The 19,055-nt window shown below is 36.3% G+C and overlaps 1 protein-coding gene across 1 annotated transcript in view; it reads right to left on the bottom strand.

Annotated features, from left to right (window-relative positions):
* The window catches only part of POSTN (periostin), a 37,288-nt gene extending 18,629 nt beyond the window's left edge, over positions 1-18,659 (bottom strand). The window contains exons 1-12 of the mRNA XM_075139744.1: positions 18,538-18,659; positions 16,940-17,038; positions 10,763-10,827; positions 9,300-9,457; positions 8,529-8,693; positions 7,538-7,684; positions 5,123-5,264; positions 3,211-3,423; positions 2,916-3,050; positions 1,909-2,057; positions 1,236-1,372; positions 350-480 (exon numbers count right to left, since the gene is read on the bottom strand). Coding sequence (XP_074995845.1) covers positions 350-480; positions 1,236-1,372; positions 1,909-2,057; positions 2,916-3,050; positions 3,211-3,423; positions 5,123-5,264; positions 7,538-7,684; positions 8,529-8,693; positions 9,300-9,457; positions 10,763-10,827; positions 16,940-17,038; positions 18,538-18,659 — 1,663 coding nt within the window. The remainder of the gene's footprint in view (positions 1-349; positions 481-1,235; positions 1,373-1,908; positions 2,058-2,915; positions 3,051-3,210; positions 3,424-5,122; positions 5,265-7,537; positions 7,685-8,528; positions 8,694-9,299; positions 9,458-10,762; positions 10,828-16,939; positions 17,039-18,537) is intronic.
* Positions 18,660-19,055: the final 396 nt, after the last annotated feature.

Raw genomic sequence — 19,055 nt, 5'->3', positions numbered from 1 at the left:
GAAAAGAAATGTGATAGAGACTTTTCAGTTTAAAAAAATCTATAGCAAGGTTGAATGATGAAAAGTTGAAGCTAATTAAATGAATACAGATTTTAACTTGGAAGGTAATTACACCTTGGAATAATATATCAAGGACTGAAACTTAAATTTAAATTCAGGTTGGATGCTTTTTTCCAAAAAGATACTTTCTCTGTCTCCCAAGAAGGAATTAATTCAGGGAAGTCCTATGACCTCCTCTATGCAAAAGGTAAACTGTTTTATCAGACATCTTTTGTGTAAGAAAGGCACTAGGCATGTTTCCCATCAATTTTACCTTTGCTTATATTTCTAGTTTTCTTGTGTTACTTACTTATCAATATATCCTTATCGTCATCAGTCAAACCTTTAAAAGCATCGTTAGTTGGAACAAAGAGAGTCCATTCTCCAGGCCGTGACAGAACATCATCTAAATCTGCAGCTTTCACCAGACTGAGGAAAACACTGTTTACAACAAACAAACAAAACACAAATACATTCTGTCGAAGTGTAGTAAGTATACTTTGGCCCAGGCACTTAGTTCCCTCATTTTTTTTGGTAGTGCATCAATCTTCAAACACTCTCACTATTTCCCAGAAATAAAGACAGTGGAGGAGGAAAATGAGAAAAAAAAAAAAAGACAGTCTTAAGAGTAGCAGACTGAGGAAAAAGGATTTGAGAAAAAAAAAATACATTTTCAGCCTGGATCAGAGCAGAATTCATCGAATGAAAACCTCACAGATCAAAGAGATGAAGGGAGGATGCCAAGGGTAGTTGCTTTCTCTAGGAGTATTGAGATACTTGCAGGAAGTGGACAGAAATATTTACTGGAAGGATATACAATCATGCTGCACCCATATGGAATTGTACTACTCGTTAATTAAACCTCCAGACTCTGCTGCATTTATAGCTCTGGATGTACCATCCAATCCATTTTGTCCTTTTACTCCTCTCGTTCTGATGTCTTACTGTCTCCTATGTGCTGTAAACAACCATTCTAGCATAAAGTCTGGGAGCCCTTTCAGCATACAGCTGGAGGAGAACACTTTTTATTTCCCACCCACCCCCTTTTTTTTTTTTTTTAAGGAGGTAATAACCCCTTCCCTGCCCTTCCTGCCCCACAAACTCCAACAGCCCACAACTATTTCTCAGACCAGCTATGCTGTATATATAGCTACCCTCTGTAGGAAAATCTCAGTGCTGTGAAAACTGCTACTTACCTAAAACGCTTATCATTTCTCAGCATTTCATGCAATGTTTTTTCTGCTGGATTGATGATCTGTCTGAAGATGTGAATAAAACCATTCCTTCCTTCTTTACTTCCTCTGACCATGCATGAATTTTCAATACATACAGCCTGATTAAAAGAGAAACAAGTGTAGCTATTCACACAATGATACACATTTAAACATATTTGATAAAATGAGATAGATGCATACTTCCCAACAGGCTCCTAAATTTAAAAATAATATTCATATGTGTTTCCTATAGTCAAATTGTGTGTTCTTGCCAGGAAATCTGGTGTTGCTTGAGAAAACAAAAGTAGCAAAATCTGGAGTAAGTTAATATGGTATAAATATTTCCAAACTTGATTTTTTGTTTCCCTTGAGAATGTTCTTAATTAGTTCTAAAAAATAGCTTTAAAAATTTGTAATTAATGGAGTGCCAAATCTGGAACCTTGTTTCATTCTCCCAAAGAGTCTTCCATGCAAACAAAGTTCCCATCAATAACGGTCAGATTTTCATTTTTTCCTAGCTGAAAAGCTTAAAGATTTTTGCTAGATAGTCGTCATGGTAAATGTTGGAGATTTCATTCAGCTTTGTCTTTTATTCTTTATGACTCTTCAATTTCATAGTTGGGATAAATATTGTTAGAAAGCCCCATTCACTTACTGTGCGATACACAAAGACTCTAAGCAGTTTTCCTCCAATCGTCTCCAGCTCTTGTCCATTGTACAGTTCATTGAGCCCAACTCTCACTTTTATAATGTGATTCTGCAGGATCGTTTTAAGAAGGCGTTGATCCATTCTTAAGGTGTCATCTACAAAGCCGTTTAATATATAGTGATTTATATAGTGAATTTTCATTCAAATAAAGTTAACTGTGGATGCTATATTAAAAGACCATGGAAATATTGAATCTTTCTTTGAAATGCTTGAGTTAAGTCTTGGACATATCTGTGTACACAGAAAATGAATTAAGTAGTTTCTGCAAATTGCCATTCCTTAAACTCAGAGATGAACTTTTGACATAGCCCTGATTAATTACTGTAAATGATATGGCAGATGATTTATATGTGGGCCTTCTCCATCTTCTGAATTACTGCTGAACTTCTTATTACAACTTTTCCTTTCTGCATGTGCACCTTAAAACCTTTCCAAATTTGCTGCTGTGGTGGTGAGTTAACACTCACTTCCTTAGGGGAAGAGCAGGATGCCCATGTGGTCACTTCTGCAAGTATGCAAACACCTGTTTATAGTATATTTGTATCAGTTTCTCTCTGCTTTATTGTACTAGAAAATACCAACTTTCTTGTATAAAATTTTGAGAATAAGTAAGTTGTGAATCTAATGCAAGTAATGCAAAGATTAAGGCAACTGGCAGTTCATCAATATCTTTCCTTTCCCACAATTTATCTGTGTATATTTTGTATCTTATTTCAGTGATACTATTTCCATTACAAATGATATCACTAAAAACAAGCTTTGCAGCCTGGTGGTTAGGCTCGTTTTGTCTTTCTGCACGGTATGTATTTTGAAAGGATGAAGTATCTCTATTTCTCTATGGCTCTCTTTCCTTGGGACTTAGAAAGTACTGGGGCTTATCTGGAAAACTGTCAGGGTAGCATATATTCTTGTTTATTTTGACATTCAGAGCATAATCTTTTAAGGCTACTAACCTGAGAAAGCACCATTCAGAGGTGCCAGGAGAGTGTATTGGCCTTCTGGTCTTAGAGAAGATGCCAGTCCTAGCTGTGCCACCAGGTCTGTAAAAGTAGTCTGCTGGGCACCCCCAAGCTCAATTACTTGCTTGGCTGCAAATAAAGGAGTAAGAAAAGGTATTTTAGCACACAATTTATTCCTTTTCCTGATTTGGATTCTCCATGCTTATCCATAACAATATATCTGATGGAATCTAGGAAAGATTGTAGAAAATATCTTCAGTGTAAGAAGTTTTTCATACACATCACTAACCAGAATCAGGAATTAGCACTTCATCAATGAGGTGGATAACGCCATTGCTTGTCACAATATCTTTGCGTTTCACCATCTTCACTCCATTCACAGTCAGACTTTCACCATCACAACCAACTTCAACTGTGTTTCCTTCCAAAGTTTCATAGACGGCTCCACCTGTGATGGCTTCAGAGCACTGGAGAGTATTTAAAATATGGAACTTCACGAGAGCTATGGAGAAATGAGCAGGAAGTTCATATATAGATGTTTGGACACATATTCATATATATATATATAAAATTCACATATAGGTGTGGGATAAATTATTACATCTACACTATTTTTAATAGTTTACTAGCTTATGTAACATATTTGCTTATTTGCACTCATAGATTCTTTATTAAAAGTTATTTATATGAGAATTGATACTATAGACCTCTAAACATCTATGGTCAAAAATCTCTGGCATCCCTTATATTATGAAAACTATACTGGTTATGCTGTGATCTGCATGTTACAGAGTATATAACGCGGTGACTGCAGATGATATGCTCCAAATGGACCTCTGAGTACAAAACTCTATAGGCTATGCAAAGTCAGCCCCAGATTTACATTTTGTTATGCCTTACTATATAAGTGAGATTCAGTGTACCATTCTCTGTGGGTACCAAAAGAATCAGTTAAAAATTCCTGAAAGCAAACTGAAAAAAATAATTAAAAAAACACAACAAAAATGCCATGTTATTTCGGATTCCATTTTTAGTCACTGTCTCACATTAAAATTAGCCCAGATCCCTCATTTTCTCCATTGAGATATTGAACAGTGACTTAATTAGGCCATAATGAAATGATGGAGAACTTGTCCAGTGCAGTGGAGCTCACAAATGAGAATAGAAATGTAGCCTTCCATTACATTACTGTTCACATATGTCCTGGTTTCGGCTGGGATAAGGTTAAATTTCCTCCTAGTGCTGTGTTTTGGATTTAGTATGAGGAGAATGTTGATAACACACTGATGTTTTCAGTTGTTGCTAAGTGCCCTCCTAGTCCAAGGACAGCTCCCGTGCCTACTGACTGAGCTAGGTACACGAGATGGGAGGGAACATAATCAGGACAGCCAGCCCAGCTGGTTAATGGGGTATTCCATACCATGTGACGTCATGCTCAGTATATGAACGGTAGGCATGATCCAGGAAGTACCGATCGCTATTTGGTTATCGGTCAGCGCGGGTGGTGAGCAATTGCATTGTGCATCACTCATTTTGTGTATTTTATCATTATCATTATTATTTTCCCCTTTTCTGTTCTATTAAACTGTCTTTATCTCAACCCATGAGTTTTTCTCACTCTTACCCTTCCAATTCTCTCCCCGTCCCGCTGGGGGTGGGGGGAGTGAGTGAGCGGCTGCGTGGTATTTGGCTGCCTGCCAGGTTAAACCACCACAACATAACAGACTGATGCATTTATTATTTAGTTTTATTGTAGTTCTCAGAAGAATAAGTGTGCTGACTGTTATAATCTGTCAGAATATATAGTATAAATTCAGTTCAACTTGCAGGACAGAACTTGCTTTTTATAAGAACATGTCCTTTTTCTATGAAAAAACTGTTCATGAGAAAACTATGAGAGAATCCCACATTCAGATAGCCCTGCATTTCTAGAGGCAGGAATCTCTATCAGAACAATGCAGTTGAACTATTAGAAACATCAATGTGCCTATATTTTCAGAGTTTCCTTTAAACTGTTTTGGAAACTAAGTTTTCAGTGAATTTGAATCCTTAGATAACTGGAAAAATCAGAGACACAAGAAATAACTCCTCCCATATATACAGAAGTACAGGTGCTTAATTTCAGAGCTACTAGGATAATGTAGTTTCTACCTCCTGATCTACTCACCTCTATTTCTCATTTGCAAAAAAAGGTTACATACCTTCAGAAGCCACCTTGTCACCCATGATCCTTTCTAAGACTCCCCTTGGAAGTCTCTCAAAAGCTTCATTAGTAGGAGCAAAGAGTGTGTAATGACCAGGCCTTCCAAGAATATCCAAGACATCTGATGTGATGGCAGCAGCCTATAAAACATATTTGGTTTTTAATGCTGGTTATTTAAAATATTACCAAAATACATTATCTGTCTAGTTTCACCTAGTGCCCATAGGTACTTCAATGCTAGACTGAGATCAGTGTTCTAGAAAGATGAAAAAATTAATTGACAAAAAGGAATAGAAAATTAATTTTGTGGGAAAAATGTGTCTTGATATACTGAGTTACGTCCTTAATTTAGCACACAGTAATCAATAAATTCTGAGAGAGGTGACAACAGGGCAGAAATTTTTATTATTATGGCCTGAATTTTTAAACAAAAAATGTGAACATACAGGTTTTGAGAAATTAGATCAAAGCAATTGTTTATCAAAGCTAATAATTTACCCCTGAAATAATAAAAAAAAATGTATTACAGGTGTGTGACAAATTTCATTAAATACAAGGAGGAGGTTTTGAATCACAATAAGAGGCTGAGGGGCTACCTCATTGCTCTCTATAGTTTCCTGAGGAGGGGAAATGGAGAGGGAGGTGCTGAGCACTTCTCCCTAGTATCCAGTGACAGGACACGTGGGAATGGTTCAAAGCTGCATCGGGGAGGTTCATTTCTTTACAGAGAGAATGGACAAACACTGGAACAGGCTTCCTAGAGAGGTGGTCAATGCCCCAAGCCTGTCAGTGTTTAAGAGGCATTTGGACAACACCATTAATATCATGCTTTAACTTTTGGTCAGCACTGAAGTGGTCAGGCAGTTGGACTAGATGATCATTTTAGATCCCTTCCAACGGAAATATAATATTCTATTGTATTCTATCTCAGGCTTTGAGGTCAGGAAAAATTATCTCCAGGTTTTTAATCCCTAAAATGTCACTCGGCTCTGGACATTAAAAAAGTAAAGTTAAACAAAATTGATGAAAAATTCTCAACTTTCTAGTAATGAAGAGGGGTAAGCAGTCTGAACTAAATGAAACCCAATTCAATATTTTTCAAAAAAATATAATTTCCCTTTTATTCGTTAAATAAATCTTCTTAACTTGCTTATAAATCTCTTCTTTACAACCTCAAAATTTGGGTGTGATAAAGAAAAAGTGCATATGAAACTGGCGAACTGGAAGATGGGAATAACCCATCCTAAAAGAAATGTCATATTAGAATCTCAGGGCTGATTTTGTTTAATGGTTTCATTAGTACATTTGCTTTTGGAGCCAAAGTCATTAAAGCGGTATAAGTGCAGAGGCACGCACACAGGAATTAACAGTATGTGCTATAGGCACATAGGGACTTTGAAAAGTCAAAAAAGCAGAGTGCAATGTAATCCAACTGAAAGGAAAACAAGCATGATGCTAGCATGTGTCCTGGAAACCAGTAAGTTTTTTTCAAGCAGAATTAGGGAGGTATGCAAGTTAATATAAAAAGAATAGATGACCTTATCTAGGATTAGGTGAAAACGTCTCCTTAGACACAAAAGTTAAACCCAAATAGAGGACATACAAGAAAGAATGCACAGGAAAAAATGAAATAGAGAGGGCTTCTTTTTCAACTGGAGACTAGAAAGGGTTGGCTTTTATATTCATTTTTTTAAAGGGATTAAGTTATGTGGTTGCCTATAACTGTCATGGACTGGATTTAAGAGATTCAGAGGGCCTTTTCCACTTTTATGCCTATGCATTTAAAATATTTTTTTGTATTTATTGAGGAGATGGAGGAAGGAAAAGGACAACAGATATTTGCAAAACCATGGCATTTTTTTTTAAACATGTGCAGCATGATATCCCATTATGCTAAGCAGACATATCTTCTAGAAGAAGGAGAAATTAGAAACTTGGACAGAGAAAAAACCCTGCTTCCTCTCTGCAAGAAAAATCCTTCCTACATGTATCTACTGGTGTTCTGAAACTTTCTATGAGTCAGATTCTGGAATTTATTTGGGTTTTTTACCATTTTCTATTGTCCGGTTTGAAATTATTCTTATTTATCTAGCACCAGACTCTGTAACTTATGCTCACATGTTTCATTACATCAGTGCTTGAAGAGAAGACACGTTTTTTTACGTGCATACACATTCTGTTCTATTGATGTTGTCTTATTTGATCCACAAAAGAGCAGAGGCAGACTCCTTAAGTAAAATATACTTTGCCTTTTTATATAGTTAGATTTGCAATATTAGCTGAGTTCTTAATTTAATTTATTTCTGTCTCTTACTGAACTAATCCTGCTTACTTCCAGGTATCATACGCAAATAGAAAAGAAAGAAGAAAAAATTAAAAGACCAGAGAAGTGTTTTTATTTTTGCCCACTTACTCTAAGAGATGAAAGATCATCCTCAACTTCAATGAAATCTTGAATGGTATTTCCAACAGCAGTCAGGACACGATCAATGACATGAACAACACCATTGGTAGCAATCTGGTTGCCATGGATGACCCTGGCACAGTTAACAGTAACAACCTATATTTGAAGAATCAAGCAGAGGAAGATTAAGCATGAATTTGATCATATACTTGGAATCTGATTCTTACAGGTTGACATGTATGTACTGTACATTACCTATTCACTGTTGTTCTTTCAGGTTTTATTTTAAATTTTAAGTAAAACCTTGTAAGACTTGAAAGGCTGACTAAGCTTCTGGAAAGCTAGCAACAGGTTTATTCAGGCTACATTGATTTCATATTCATGTTTTATTTCTTATTGCAATTATTCAGATTTGTTTTCCATATCTGGTTAATAAGGTGATTGTGTTGGTTTTTACTGATGTAAACTGTAGTCCAACATAAACATTTTGATGCATTTAAGGCAACAAAAGTGAGCAACTTGGCTGGGATATTTCTAGCATTTATAAAAATAATTTTTTTTCCAGCTAAATAATGGATGTATGTCCCCTACAATCTTAAATGCTGCTACCGTGCTCTCCAAGTCAAAGAAAAGACCTGATTGAATATTATTTTGTAAACACATGAAGATTAATAGTAGGTTTTGCTCTCAGATTTATTATGATCATATATTTTGGCCACAAAAGGCTTTGTCTTTTAGGAAGAAAGTTCATTCTTGTTTGAACTTTGATTTCTAATCAGCAAACAGGACATGTTTATTAATTTTTTCTTAGTGATTAGTCTACACAGCAGACAAAATTTCTTCAGGAGAAAATTTATTTATTTTTGTCAGTGGCAACTGACTTAGCAGACGTTAAACTTTCTATAACATATTTTCTTAGCTATAGAAGGAAATAAAGGAAAGAGTAATGGCTGTAACTGAATAATTATATTAGGAAAAAAAAAAAAGAGAATAGACTTACCCCATTAGGATAATGGTTAATGATCAATTTCTGGTCATTATACATAGACACCAGAGTCATGCCATTCTTAAGATCTTTTGTCAACATGCGCCTGTTTACCATGTGGTGGTGGAGAGCGTTATACAGTTCAATATTTACATTGTCAACCAAATTCCTGTGAATTTCCTGAAGAAGAAAGGAAATTAATTAATTAATTAGAAGCTTCAAAACATTCTTCCAGTTGGAAAGATGTACATACTGCTTTACCTTAACATATGTTTTCAAAGTATTCAACAATGGATATTTCATGTTAGGAGACATGGCTTTGATACCTTTAGTCTGATTTGCTCACAAATGGAAGACAAGAGGTCTCATCACAAACAAATCATTGGAGGAGCTTCAATATTTAACTAAAAACATTACTAAAAGAAGGACACTTGAATCACTGACAAAGTACAATTATACTCTACATCATGCAATTGTTGGAATTCCTGTCAGATAGTTTCCCCAAAACTATGCTAATAACACTATTAATATTTGTCATGCAAGAGCTTAAATAAGAAACACTTACAGTTGCTTAGTAATCCTGAAAATAAATTCAGACTCTCTAGCTTCAGCAATGCATGTTAAACATGCAAATTATTTTATTATAACTTATGTAATGTCCTTTTATATCTAAAATATCAATATTGTTTTTAGTCTACCTTACCATAGACTAGCTGTTGCAGCTAAAACAACATTAGCTGAAAGAGAAACACACTTCAACACATGCACGCACACACACACACTTACGGAATTTAATTGCTCCCAGGCTTCATTGCTTGGTGCAAAAAAAGTGTATGATCCTCGTCCCTCAATCTCTTCTCTCAGCTTTGATATATCAGAATACTGCTGTGTGGAGGTTGCTCCCACAATACCAAGTGTACCATATACATGATCAATAGGAGTAACTAAAATAAACATGAGATAAGAATACTGTAAATTCTTCAGTCATCCAGTTTCTCACAATCAAATCTACTTTGTTTCTTTTGGTTGGACAATAGTATTGCTTTTCTGAAACTGTTTAAATCAATATTAAAACAACATGCTTGGATTAAAATTCCATTGTCAACATACTCAAAAATCATCCAAACACATCTGCTTGTTATTTATTTTTTTTATTTGCTTAATGAAAAATTAGATCAAACAAAACCTAATATTGTAATGCTTTCTTTAGAAGAGTTGTCTTGTTTTGTGCCAACCTAACCTGAAATGGAAGGCTATCCATTGAGGACAGGAGTAAATTCCATCTATAATCACAAAAATTTCAATGGAGTGGGTCTCATTTGGTCATGGTGGACCAGAATTCTTCTTGTGAGGCCTCTTGCTGTTCCTCCAGTGTGTGGTTTGTGCATATATTGATTTATCCAGAGAGTAAGAATGGCCATAGTCTTACAGTTAAAACACCGCTACATGAGAACAGGATTAATCTCTCCCAATTCTAGGCATCTAGAAGTGAGGCATCTGCATGCGAGCTAGTTGTTCTTGGCTCTTTTTATGGTCATGGAGAGGAACAGGCAATTCTAGAGTGTGACTGACCTTGTCCTAATGTAAACATCTAAAGTGATATTAATTCATTTAAACAAACAGAACTCTGCCTTAGATATGCCTAACTCTATTATTGAATGTAAAAGCATTAGTTCAGATGTAGGGATCTAAAGTTATGAAATGTATTTCTTCTCAGATTACTCTTCCCTGCTGCAATTAATTTTATTTATGCAAAACAGAATAGCACAAATAGGAGAAATCAAGAATTCCTGTCTTCATTTTCACTCCTTCTTAGTTTATTTAAAGCCTATAACACTCTTCTAGTAAATAAGATTCAAGTCTTCTCAGGAAAAGGAATAAACAGAATTTAGATATGCCACACACCATGTCCTGGATTTCTGACCTCACTGGTATACTTTTGGTTATTCTGGGGTGTGATGAGAATAGGAATAAAAGTTCTTCTTTGGCAGCTTTGGGAACTGAAGACGCTCTCATTCCTTTCCAGTCCAGCAGCTGGAAGGAGCTGGGAAATTCAACTTAAACTGCATGATTGAATTCAGTGCTGGCTGATTTTTAACTGTGTTGGCTGTATGCAAATGAAGCTGTGTATTCTCAGGCAGAAATTCTTAAAAAGAAGCAATCATTTCTCAAGATGACCACCTTTGAAAGTCTCCTGTGTTGTAATGCTTCTCATATACTGACTCATCCATATGAAAGTAAGCTTGTACCTGCAGGACATCCCCTCGTACCATCCATCTTCATATAGCCAGGACAGCACTCATATAAGACAGTTCTGTGGGATATACACAAAAGCACAATTAAATAATATACAAATGTATATAATTTTTTTATTATTAATTTTTCATTGTTAAGTACACACTCTCCAGATCTTTATCCCTTTTTTATCATTCAGCCTTTTCTGTATAGACTACAAATTGGTTGTATTTTACTAAATACAAGGCTTTTGAGTTTACAGAATGACTGCCATCATTTAAGTGCTAGGAAGGAACATGAGAGGGCATGTGGAACTCATGTAGAGTTATTGAAAGATGATGTGACTAGAACAGCAGCTGAAGAAAATTAGTTTAACTGGTCTATTTTGAAAAGATTAGATGGGATGGAAGAAAGGGAAAAATAAAGAAAGTGAGGCCATTGAGAGAAACTGGTGGCAGGAAGGTTGTAAAGGAAAAAGAAAAAAATTAATTGAACTGAACAGAAATTAAAATGAAAAAGTTACATGAGGTCACCTGCATACTGGACATAGGAACTAAAAAGGTATTTAGGACAAGGTCCTGTGGATTATATGATGATAGAAAGAGGGATGGCAGAGCTCAGTTTTTCAAGGAAGACTTTGAAGAAGCTCAGGAATGAGGGAGAGAACTAATTAAGAAGAGACATAAAGCAGGTTATAGAGAAGGAAGTCACTAAAGGCTGGGTGGTTGAACACAAGGGAAAGTTCACTGCTAAATGTAGTGAGGATGAAAACCAGACTACAAGAAATCAGAAACAGAGTTAAAACAGTATGTCATCACAGCATACATAGAATTTAGCAATACCAGGGACCAGGAACTGTTATATAATGAAGTTAATAAAATATTCTCATTCTTGAATAAATGTAAGCTATACAGAACAGCAAACCAGGGCTAACTGATAATTCTATACTGTAACACTCAATTTAGCATTGATGGTCTTATAACATATAACGTCTTCTTAATTATTATGACAGAAATAAAAGCTCTACCATAGATCTGTTTGACAAATTCTCCTGTCTTACATGACAGTGCAAATTCACTAAAGTTATCACAGATTTTGACTCCTCGGGAGAGGGAATGCCAACAAATTATAAAATCTTACCAAAGTCTAAAACAAACTTTAAACCATTAGACTTTAGATATTATTTTTCAAATTATGGTACACTGTGAATGACAAGCAAAAATTGCCATCACAGTTTTACATAATAGGTTTATTTTTATAGGTGTGGCTGATGTTGGCAGTGCTAGAGTTCTGAACACTAATTCTTTGAAGTTTTTTGCTGAGTCTTTACCACTACATTCCAGCTTTTAATTTTTAGACTCTTTGGTGGCAGCTGAGTACACTTCTCTCATTTTTCATAAACTAAAGCTGACAAAATGTTTTGGAAAAAGGAAAAAGGAAGCTGAGTTATAAGCATAGAATAAGACATAGCAAGTTTAATCTTACCATATGACACAACAATGACACAATTAATGAAAGGCAGAAAATTGGCTGAAGAACATAGTTAAAAAAGAAAATGCTTCTTCAGCCAAGCATTACAAGATCAGTGCCTTTTTTATCATGTAACTTGTTATGTACAGTCCAGACTTCTTTTCAGTCATCAAGGGTTACTGTAAGTTCCTACTTGCAGTATTCATGTTCCCTTACAGTTGAGTGCAATTAGAAGGTCCATGTATCAGCTGTGCTCAAAATGTAGTGAGAAAGATGGAATGGGAGAAAAGGGGTCTGTATCCTCAAGGGAGGATCCCATGATAAGGTTAGAACTAGATAAAACTCAGTGCAAGATGCAGTTCCTCAGCACCATTCATGTATAGACATTGTACACAGGGGAACTACCATCTCACACCATAAGTTATCCTCATCTGTATCTCCCTACTAGTTCAATATAAGATGGTGCCCAGGAGAAGAAAGCAGCTACTCAGATAACAAGCAGTGCTGCATTCTTGAGTTTTTTGAGGTTTTGGTGGTTTTTTTTGTTTTAGGGTGGGTTTTTTTGTTTGATTGTTGTTGGCTTTTTTTTAGCACAAAGTTGTTTTGACCTCATCCAAAGGAATATATTCCAACGGAAAAAGGGGCAGAGCAACACTACCTTATGTCGTCGTTATTCTTGGCTAACACAGCCAGTTTTCAGTTTATTCAGATCAGCTCTGTGACTCATCTGTTTCTACTCCTTGCTGGCATGGAGATAAAATACTGCAGAGAAACAGTGGAAAGACCTCTGGTCCAATAGGCTTTGATTTTAGCAAATCTTAAAGCTGCATCCCAATTGGAAATTTACAGCAGTGAATAGGAAGTGCAAATAATGAAAGCATTCTTAAATTAACATTTTATAGATCATATGTACAAGTTAGGGAGAACTTGTTAACATGGAGATATTAACATGAGAAGAGCCATTGTCCTTTGGATTAGCATTCTTATTACAGTAACCTCTTTAGTCATGTCTGCATTTCTGTTTTGAGTACACAGAGTATAAAACTCCATTAACAGCTAAGACTAAGTTAGAACAGATGCTCTATTACAGCCACAAAAAAACCTCAGAGTTATCTGACTTAGCTTACTCTCATACACTCTGTTTTCCCCCTCTAGTCTTGCTTTGTAAGTGCTTGTACAATGGTAGGAGTGTTAAAAGAGGAGGGAGAAGGTAGGTGATAATTTTTTGTAGACTCTCATGCCCAAATCCACCCAGCCCTGCTGCTCAATGTCTTCCTCTGGTTGGCTGTAGCAGGCTTCTTGCTTAGGGCCTTACATAGGCTCTGTAACATGTTTTACAGTTTACATTCCTCTAAATTCTAGTCAGTGAAGAGAACAAAATCACCACCTGACTTTAATTCAATGAGTTCAAACTGCCTATTGCTTCAAACTATTTTTCCTGACACATGAAGGTATCTATCACTGCATAACTCATTTTACTTCTGGAGCTCAGCAAAGTAATGAATTCCCTATCAGATTTGTGCTGAGAGCAGGCTTTCTCTCATGGGAAGACATGACATCTATCTAGGAATAAAACCACAGGAGTAGATTGTTTTCCAAAACTGACTTTGAGAATATCCAAGTTTCAGTCTAAGTCATTTTCAGGAAATACCCTTCTTCCCAATGTGTCTGCAGTGGAATAAAATGTAGTGCCAAAGAAGTCAGTGGTATGGCAGACTTCACTCAAAAGGTGAAGTATTTTGGATGACTTGCAGCATGTCCACTGAAGGAAAAGGGAAGTCAGTATTATAATGCCACCTGGAGGAGAAAGAAAGATTCTGATAAAAAGTATAAACCTATGGGTCCTGAAAAAATTGAAGGTAGAGGTGGGGCAAATGACTACACACAGTCTAGTTTGACTGGAAATTGATCATTATTACCATCATCAAATGCATACAAATCTGCAATTTGTATGAAAAATTAGTTCTAACCTGTCTGGATTTGCTTATAAAAACAAAGCCAAAATCAAAATGGGAGAGACTGGTTAAGATTCCAGACAGTCAATTACGTTCCAAAGAAACTTCTGGAAATTTAGAATAACCAGATTGCTTGTCTGGGTAGGATGTTTATTATGATTTGTGCTATGTCCACTGTAACTTACTGCTGTTACTTTCTTCCACCTCCTTAAATAAGTAATTAGTAACCAATAAAGCTTACAATAGCAGAAAGCTTAGGGTGACAGCTTGGCCCATGAAAATCAGGTCTTTTCCTTGGCTCTGGTGGGGCCATGGTGTCATTCTTCATGTCTAGACTGACTTTACAATTGAGACTTCAAAGCCATGGCAGTGCTTGAAAGGCAAGACTGTGTTGGAATCAGTGTCTCACTGAATCGGAAGTATAACTCAGCTCCATTAATTTATGGTATGCTGCCAGAGCACTGAAAACATTTTCTCAGAAAGAAAGTGGAAGAAAACTTCCTCCTACTACATCGTCCCTCAGTCTTTTTCCTAAGAATCCTTTCCAACACTGTGTTATGACATGTAGCATCTTTCAGGAATCTCAAAAAAAGCAAAGCCTCTGACACCCAACAGAAGCAGTAGAAACCACAATCCAAGACCATTTCAGGTCCTTGCCTGACTACTATCTGATTTACATGTCTGATTTTAACAGTGCAAAAATCGTTACTGGAGCCATTTTTCTCACATAAATCATTTGGGAGTCTTAATCAGTTTTACGTTAGTAAGTATAGGGATCATGCTCAAGAAGAACTATGAAAATAATTGTTTGTCAGCCAGGACAGATGAACCAGCTGAAAAATGAAACAAAATGTAAAGCTGGCTTTGAAGAAAAATGAAAAAAATAAATAGGAAAAGGATACTTTTTAATTATGAAAGTGTCATATATGTAGATGCACTGAAGAGAACATGGGAGACTGTGGCATTATTAGCACGGCTAGTGATGCATGCACACTCTGCATCATTTTTTGTGTTCCCCCCCCCCTCAATTTCCGAGCACAAACCCAGATTGTGTCTGCATCTAATTTTTTGTCAACATAGAATTCTTTGACTTTCTGTAAAGAACTGTTCAATCAATTTCATACAAGTTTACAAAGTCTTATAGTTGCAGTTTTAACTTAAAAGTATTCTGTTTGTAAAAGCTCACTTGGATTCAATGTGAGCTATGTGTATTTGTTTAAAGTCAAATATATCTTCCCCCCGCCCCCCCGAATTTATCAATGTTTCTGTGTTTAGAAACACTTTTTTAAACTTGAAGAATGGACTGGAAAATGTGGATCCTATTTACTCATGACTTTGACAATCAGGAGAATAAAAATATAACTAGTTGCAAATTATCAGTCACTACTTCTTCAAGCTCTCTTTTCTTGTTTATTTAGTGAATTATTGTTGATCAGAAAGACATTTTCAAGAGAATTTAAGAGCTTGTTTACAAAGGGAGTCATCTTCGACTGGCTTATGTTGCTAACACTGTGGATATTTTTCTTCCATATTAACCTCTGTTAAGGAAGCCTTTGGCACAGAAAAAGAAATCTCTATTCCACATTACATTAACATCTAAAACAGTGGTTGATGTTCATTATGAAAGTTTTAAATACAAATCTTACTTTAAATGCAGTTAAGTTCCTCATACATATAATTTGCACCATGTATCAATATAACTTAACATCTTTATGTCTTAGGGCATACAATCTCTCAGTGACTATTCAAACTGTGTACTTAAATATTACTTGGGCATATGGAAGAGTTTTATAGGCTTTCACTAAGAGACTCCTAATACCCTAAGACAGAGTTGCAGTTAAAGCCTGGACTCCCTGTTCACTCGAGCCTTTCTGAAAATGTCACCCCAGACCTATTTGGACCCTGTAAGAGAATAATGGGAAAATAAAAATAATGATTTCCTGTGACAACTGCTGAGAAATTTATCCAAGTAATTGCATAACAGCAAGAGAAAATGTGGTACACGAGAATAACATTAGTTTATTGTATTGGGTAAACAATGTCAGTCTCTGTTAAATTACTTAATTCTAAGTGAGACAAGTGGGGCAGACCAAGTTCAGGACTAGGGGTTTTGTATGTGTTCACACTCTGAAGCTGCTCTATGGCTGATGAAGCAGTAGTGGCTTTAATATTTTGTCACAGAAAAGGCAATGACTTGCATTCTGAGAAGAAGTGACAATTGAAATATACACGCAGATTCCAAAAGAATGCCAAACTCACCCAGATTTAATCTGTATCCACAACCATATTTTGATTTTTTTTTTTCTTTGTGGAGCGTTGTGGTCTGAGCACACAGCTCTGCTGGGTAGTGCTGAGCTCTTTTCACAACTGGCTTATTAGGTCATTCTGTGTTTTTGGGTAGGTCACTTAACCTCATATCTCCTCGTGTTTCAGATAGAGCTATGACTACTTAACTCAGAGAAGTATTGCTGAAACTAATACTTTGAAGCCTCTTAAACTTAAAAAAGACTATATACTATGCTGTCATTTTCAGACTATCCAGTCCTTTTGTGATTTTTTTTGGCAACAATTATTGGATCAGTTATCCAGGTGGTTTCAGAAGCAGCTAAAGAGAAGCTGTAACCCTGTAAAATTATGAACCGAATTCTTCTTATGTCTGCATTTGAAACAAACAGTTAATTTGTCTCTGAGAAAAGGAGAGTTTTCTAATTGTACGTTATATTATCTCAATGAATGGGGAATAGCTTTGAAACAGAGCATACTTACGCTTTCTTTCCACAGATGGCTCCCTGGTACCAGTTTCTGCAAGTGCTGAAGTATTTCTTTTTTGTTCCCATAACTTGCTGAAGGGCACAGACATTTGGGCTATGGGTGGGAGCGAGAAACATTTTAAAAAGAAGTTTCTGTACATCTTTGGAAAAGTTTTATATAAAATAGCAGCAAATACCATTTCTGTTGAGCAAGAGTAAGAAATGAACATCTGGCTTCAGTTCCCAGGGCAGGTGTGTTTTCAGGCAACCAAAGTGCAAGCTCCCGGGGCTGCCCAGCTGGGTTCCTTGGCAAGCCCACCCTCCCAGCAGGGACAGAAGATTCCCCTCCATTCTGGTTTGACCCTCTGTCTCTGATAGGCAGTGATCGCCAGCTGTGCCTAGTCAAGTCTCAGTATGCCTTACATTTCTCCCTTCCCCCTGTGAAGTGAATTAATTACCAGCCACCCGGGATTGAGCTGTGAATACCATCAGGCTCTTTTCATTAAAGTTTTTGTCTTGTACACATCTGTGCAGCTGAAGGTCATTGGGAGATGGGGAAGAAAAGTGCCTCTTTCTTTATGTAGAAGGAAACCCTGTCGTCTGTAAATCAATCAGCTATTTTGATTACCAACCGTTTGGAGTACCGCAGGCACCTAAGTAAACATTCTGGGAATTACTGGGGACCAAAGGGTAAGCTGGCATGTAAATAAAAGGAGCCACAGATTTCAAGTGAGGAATACTTTTTCCTTAGCATGGTAATGTAAGAAGAGGAATTTCTTAAAGGCAAATTCCATGGAGCAAAGGCATTTTGTCACTGATTTTTATGCTTCTACAATTAAAAAAATTCATCAGTTCAAAAGTTAGAACATATATTTTACATCGGTGGGAAGCCAGTGAACTTTTTTATTTGAAAAGCTCAGTGTGCGTGTGTATGTGTGTGTGTGTAACAGGCAGAGGGAATTCAACAAAGAAAGATAAGATGGTAAACAATTCTTATTCACAGAACTCTTTTTTACTTAAGAAGACTGAAGGAAAATATGTTTAGACACGTGTGTCTCCCTGACACCAGTTGTTCAAATTATTTCCGTCTCTCTGAGCAGCCTGGCTTGTAAGCATTGTCTTTTGGGTACCCTGCCGAGCAGCTTGCCGCGTTGCTCTAGTGGGAACGAAGGGCTGCCAGTATATATTCCCATGTTAGAAAGCATTTAAATAGAGTTCATGATTTCCATTAGGATGGAATAAAGAAAGCAAATACTGTGGGATAGGTGTCACATTTAAAAACATATATTAAACATATCTGACGTCCTATTACGTTATTTGTGAACAGTAATTAACTTCAGTGATTCTAAAAAGCATGTATTTTATTCATTGGGAAGTGGTGATTTTAGTTTTTTCTACATTTTATGATGTTTAACAGTATTCTGTCTCCTTTTGAAACTCCCCAGAAAGCTTTTTATTTAGGAACAATTCTTGTAAAATTAATTGAGAAAGTTCTACTTGAATGATAGTAAGAATTCACAGAGAGAAATCACATTTAATATAATGTGAGAAGAAAGGAGAGAATAAAGATTAACAAGCTCCCTTTTAAAATAGAAAAAAACCCCAGTTACTTACCCTTGGTCGCGTGCCCTTATTCGACTATGAGTTAAAATCTTGTCATAGTGAGCAGAAGCAGCTGCTTGTTCAAAAGCAGACAACAAAAAAGTGGAAAAGGTGAATAAGAAAAAGATCTTCATCTTTAGTCCTCTGTTGCTTCTGGCAAGTCTAGAAGAGAAAACTGGCAAAGGGTCTGGAGAGCTGACAATTTATATACATGTTGGAAGGTGGTGGGAGGGAACCACAGGATAAACCTGAAACTTCGTACCACCCTCCTTAGAACAGCAGCTTTCGCTGCCATCTTCGGTAACCTAAATTAGTACCATACATTAACCATATAAACCATTTTTTTAAATTCCCGATTGACTAATTTCTTCCTTATTACAGAAGGCATTTTATTCTGCTGACACAACAGCAGAGAAAGTTTGAGAAGTTTAGACTTGACTTATGAATTGGTATTTATAGCACTGAAGCATCCAAAGGTTGTGATCATTGCGTGTGGTTTTGTTCAAACCCAGAGGAAGATGTTGTCTGTT

Source organism: Calonectris borealis, chromosome 1 (genome assembly GCF_964195595.1).
Source record: "Calonectris borealis chromosome 1, bCalBor7.hap1.2, whole genome shotgun sequence".
NCBI classification, from domain to species: domain Eukaryota; kingdom Metazoa; phylum Chordata; class Aves; order Procellariiformes; family Procellariidae; genus Calonectris; species Calonectris borealis.
The sequence above is the reverse complement of the archived record's forward strand: the minus strand, read 5'-3'. Positions and strand labels throughout refer to the sequence as shown.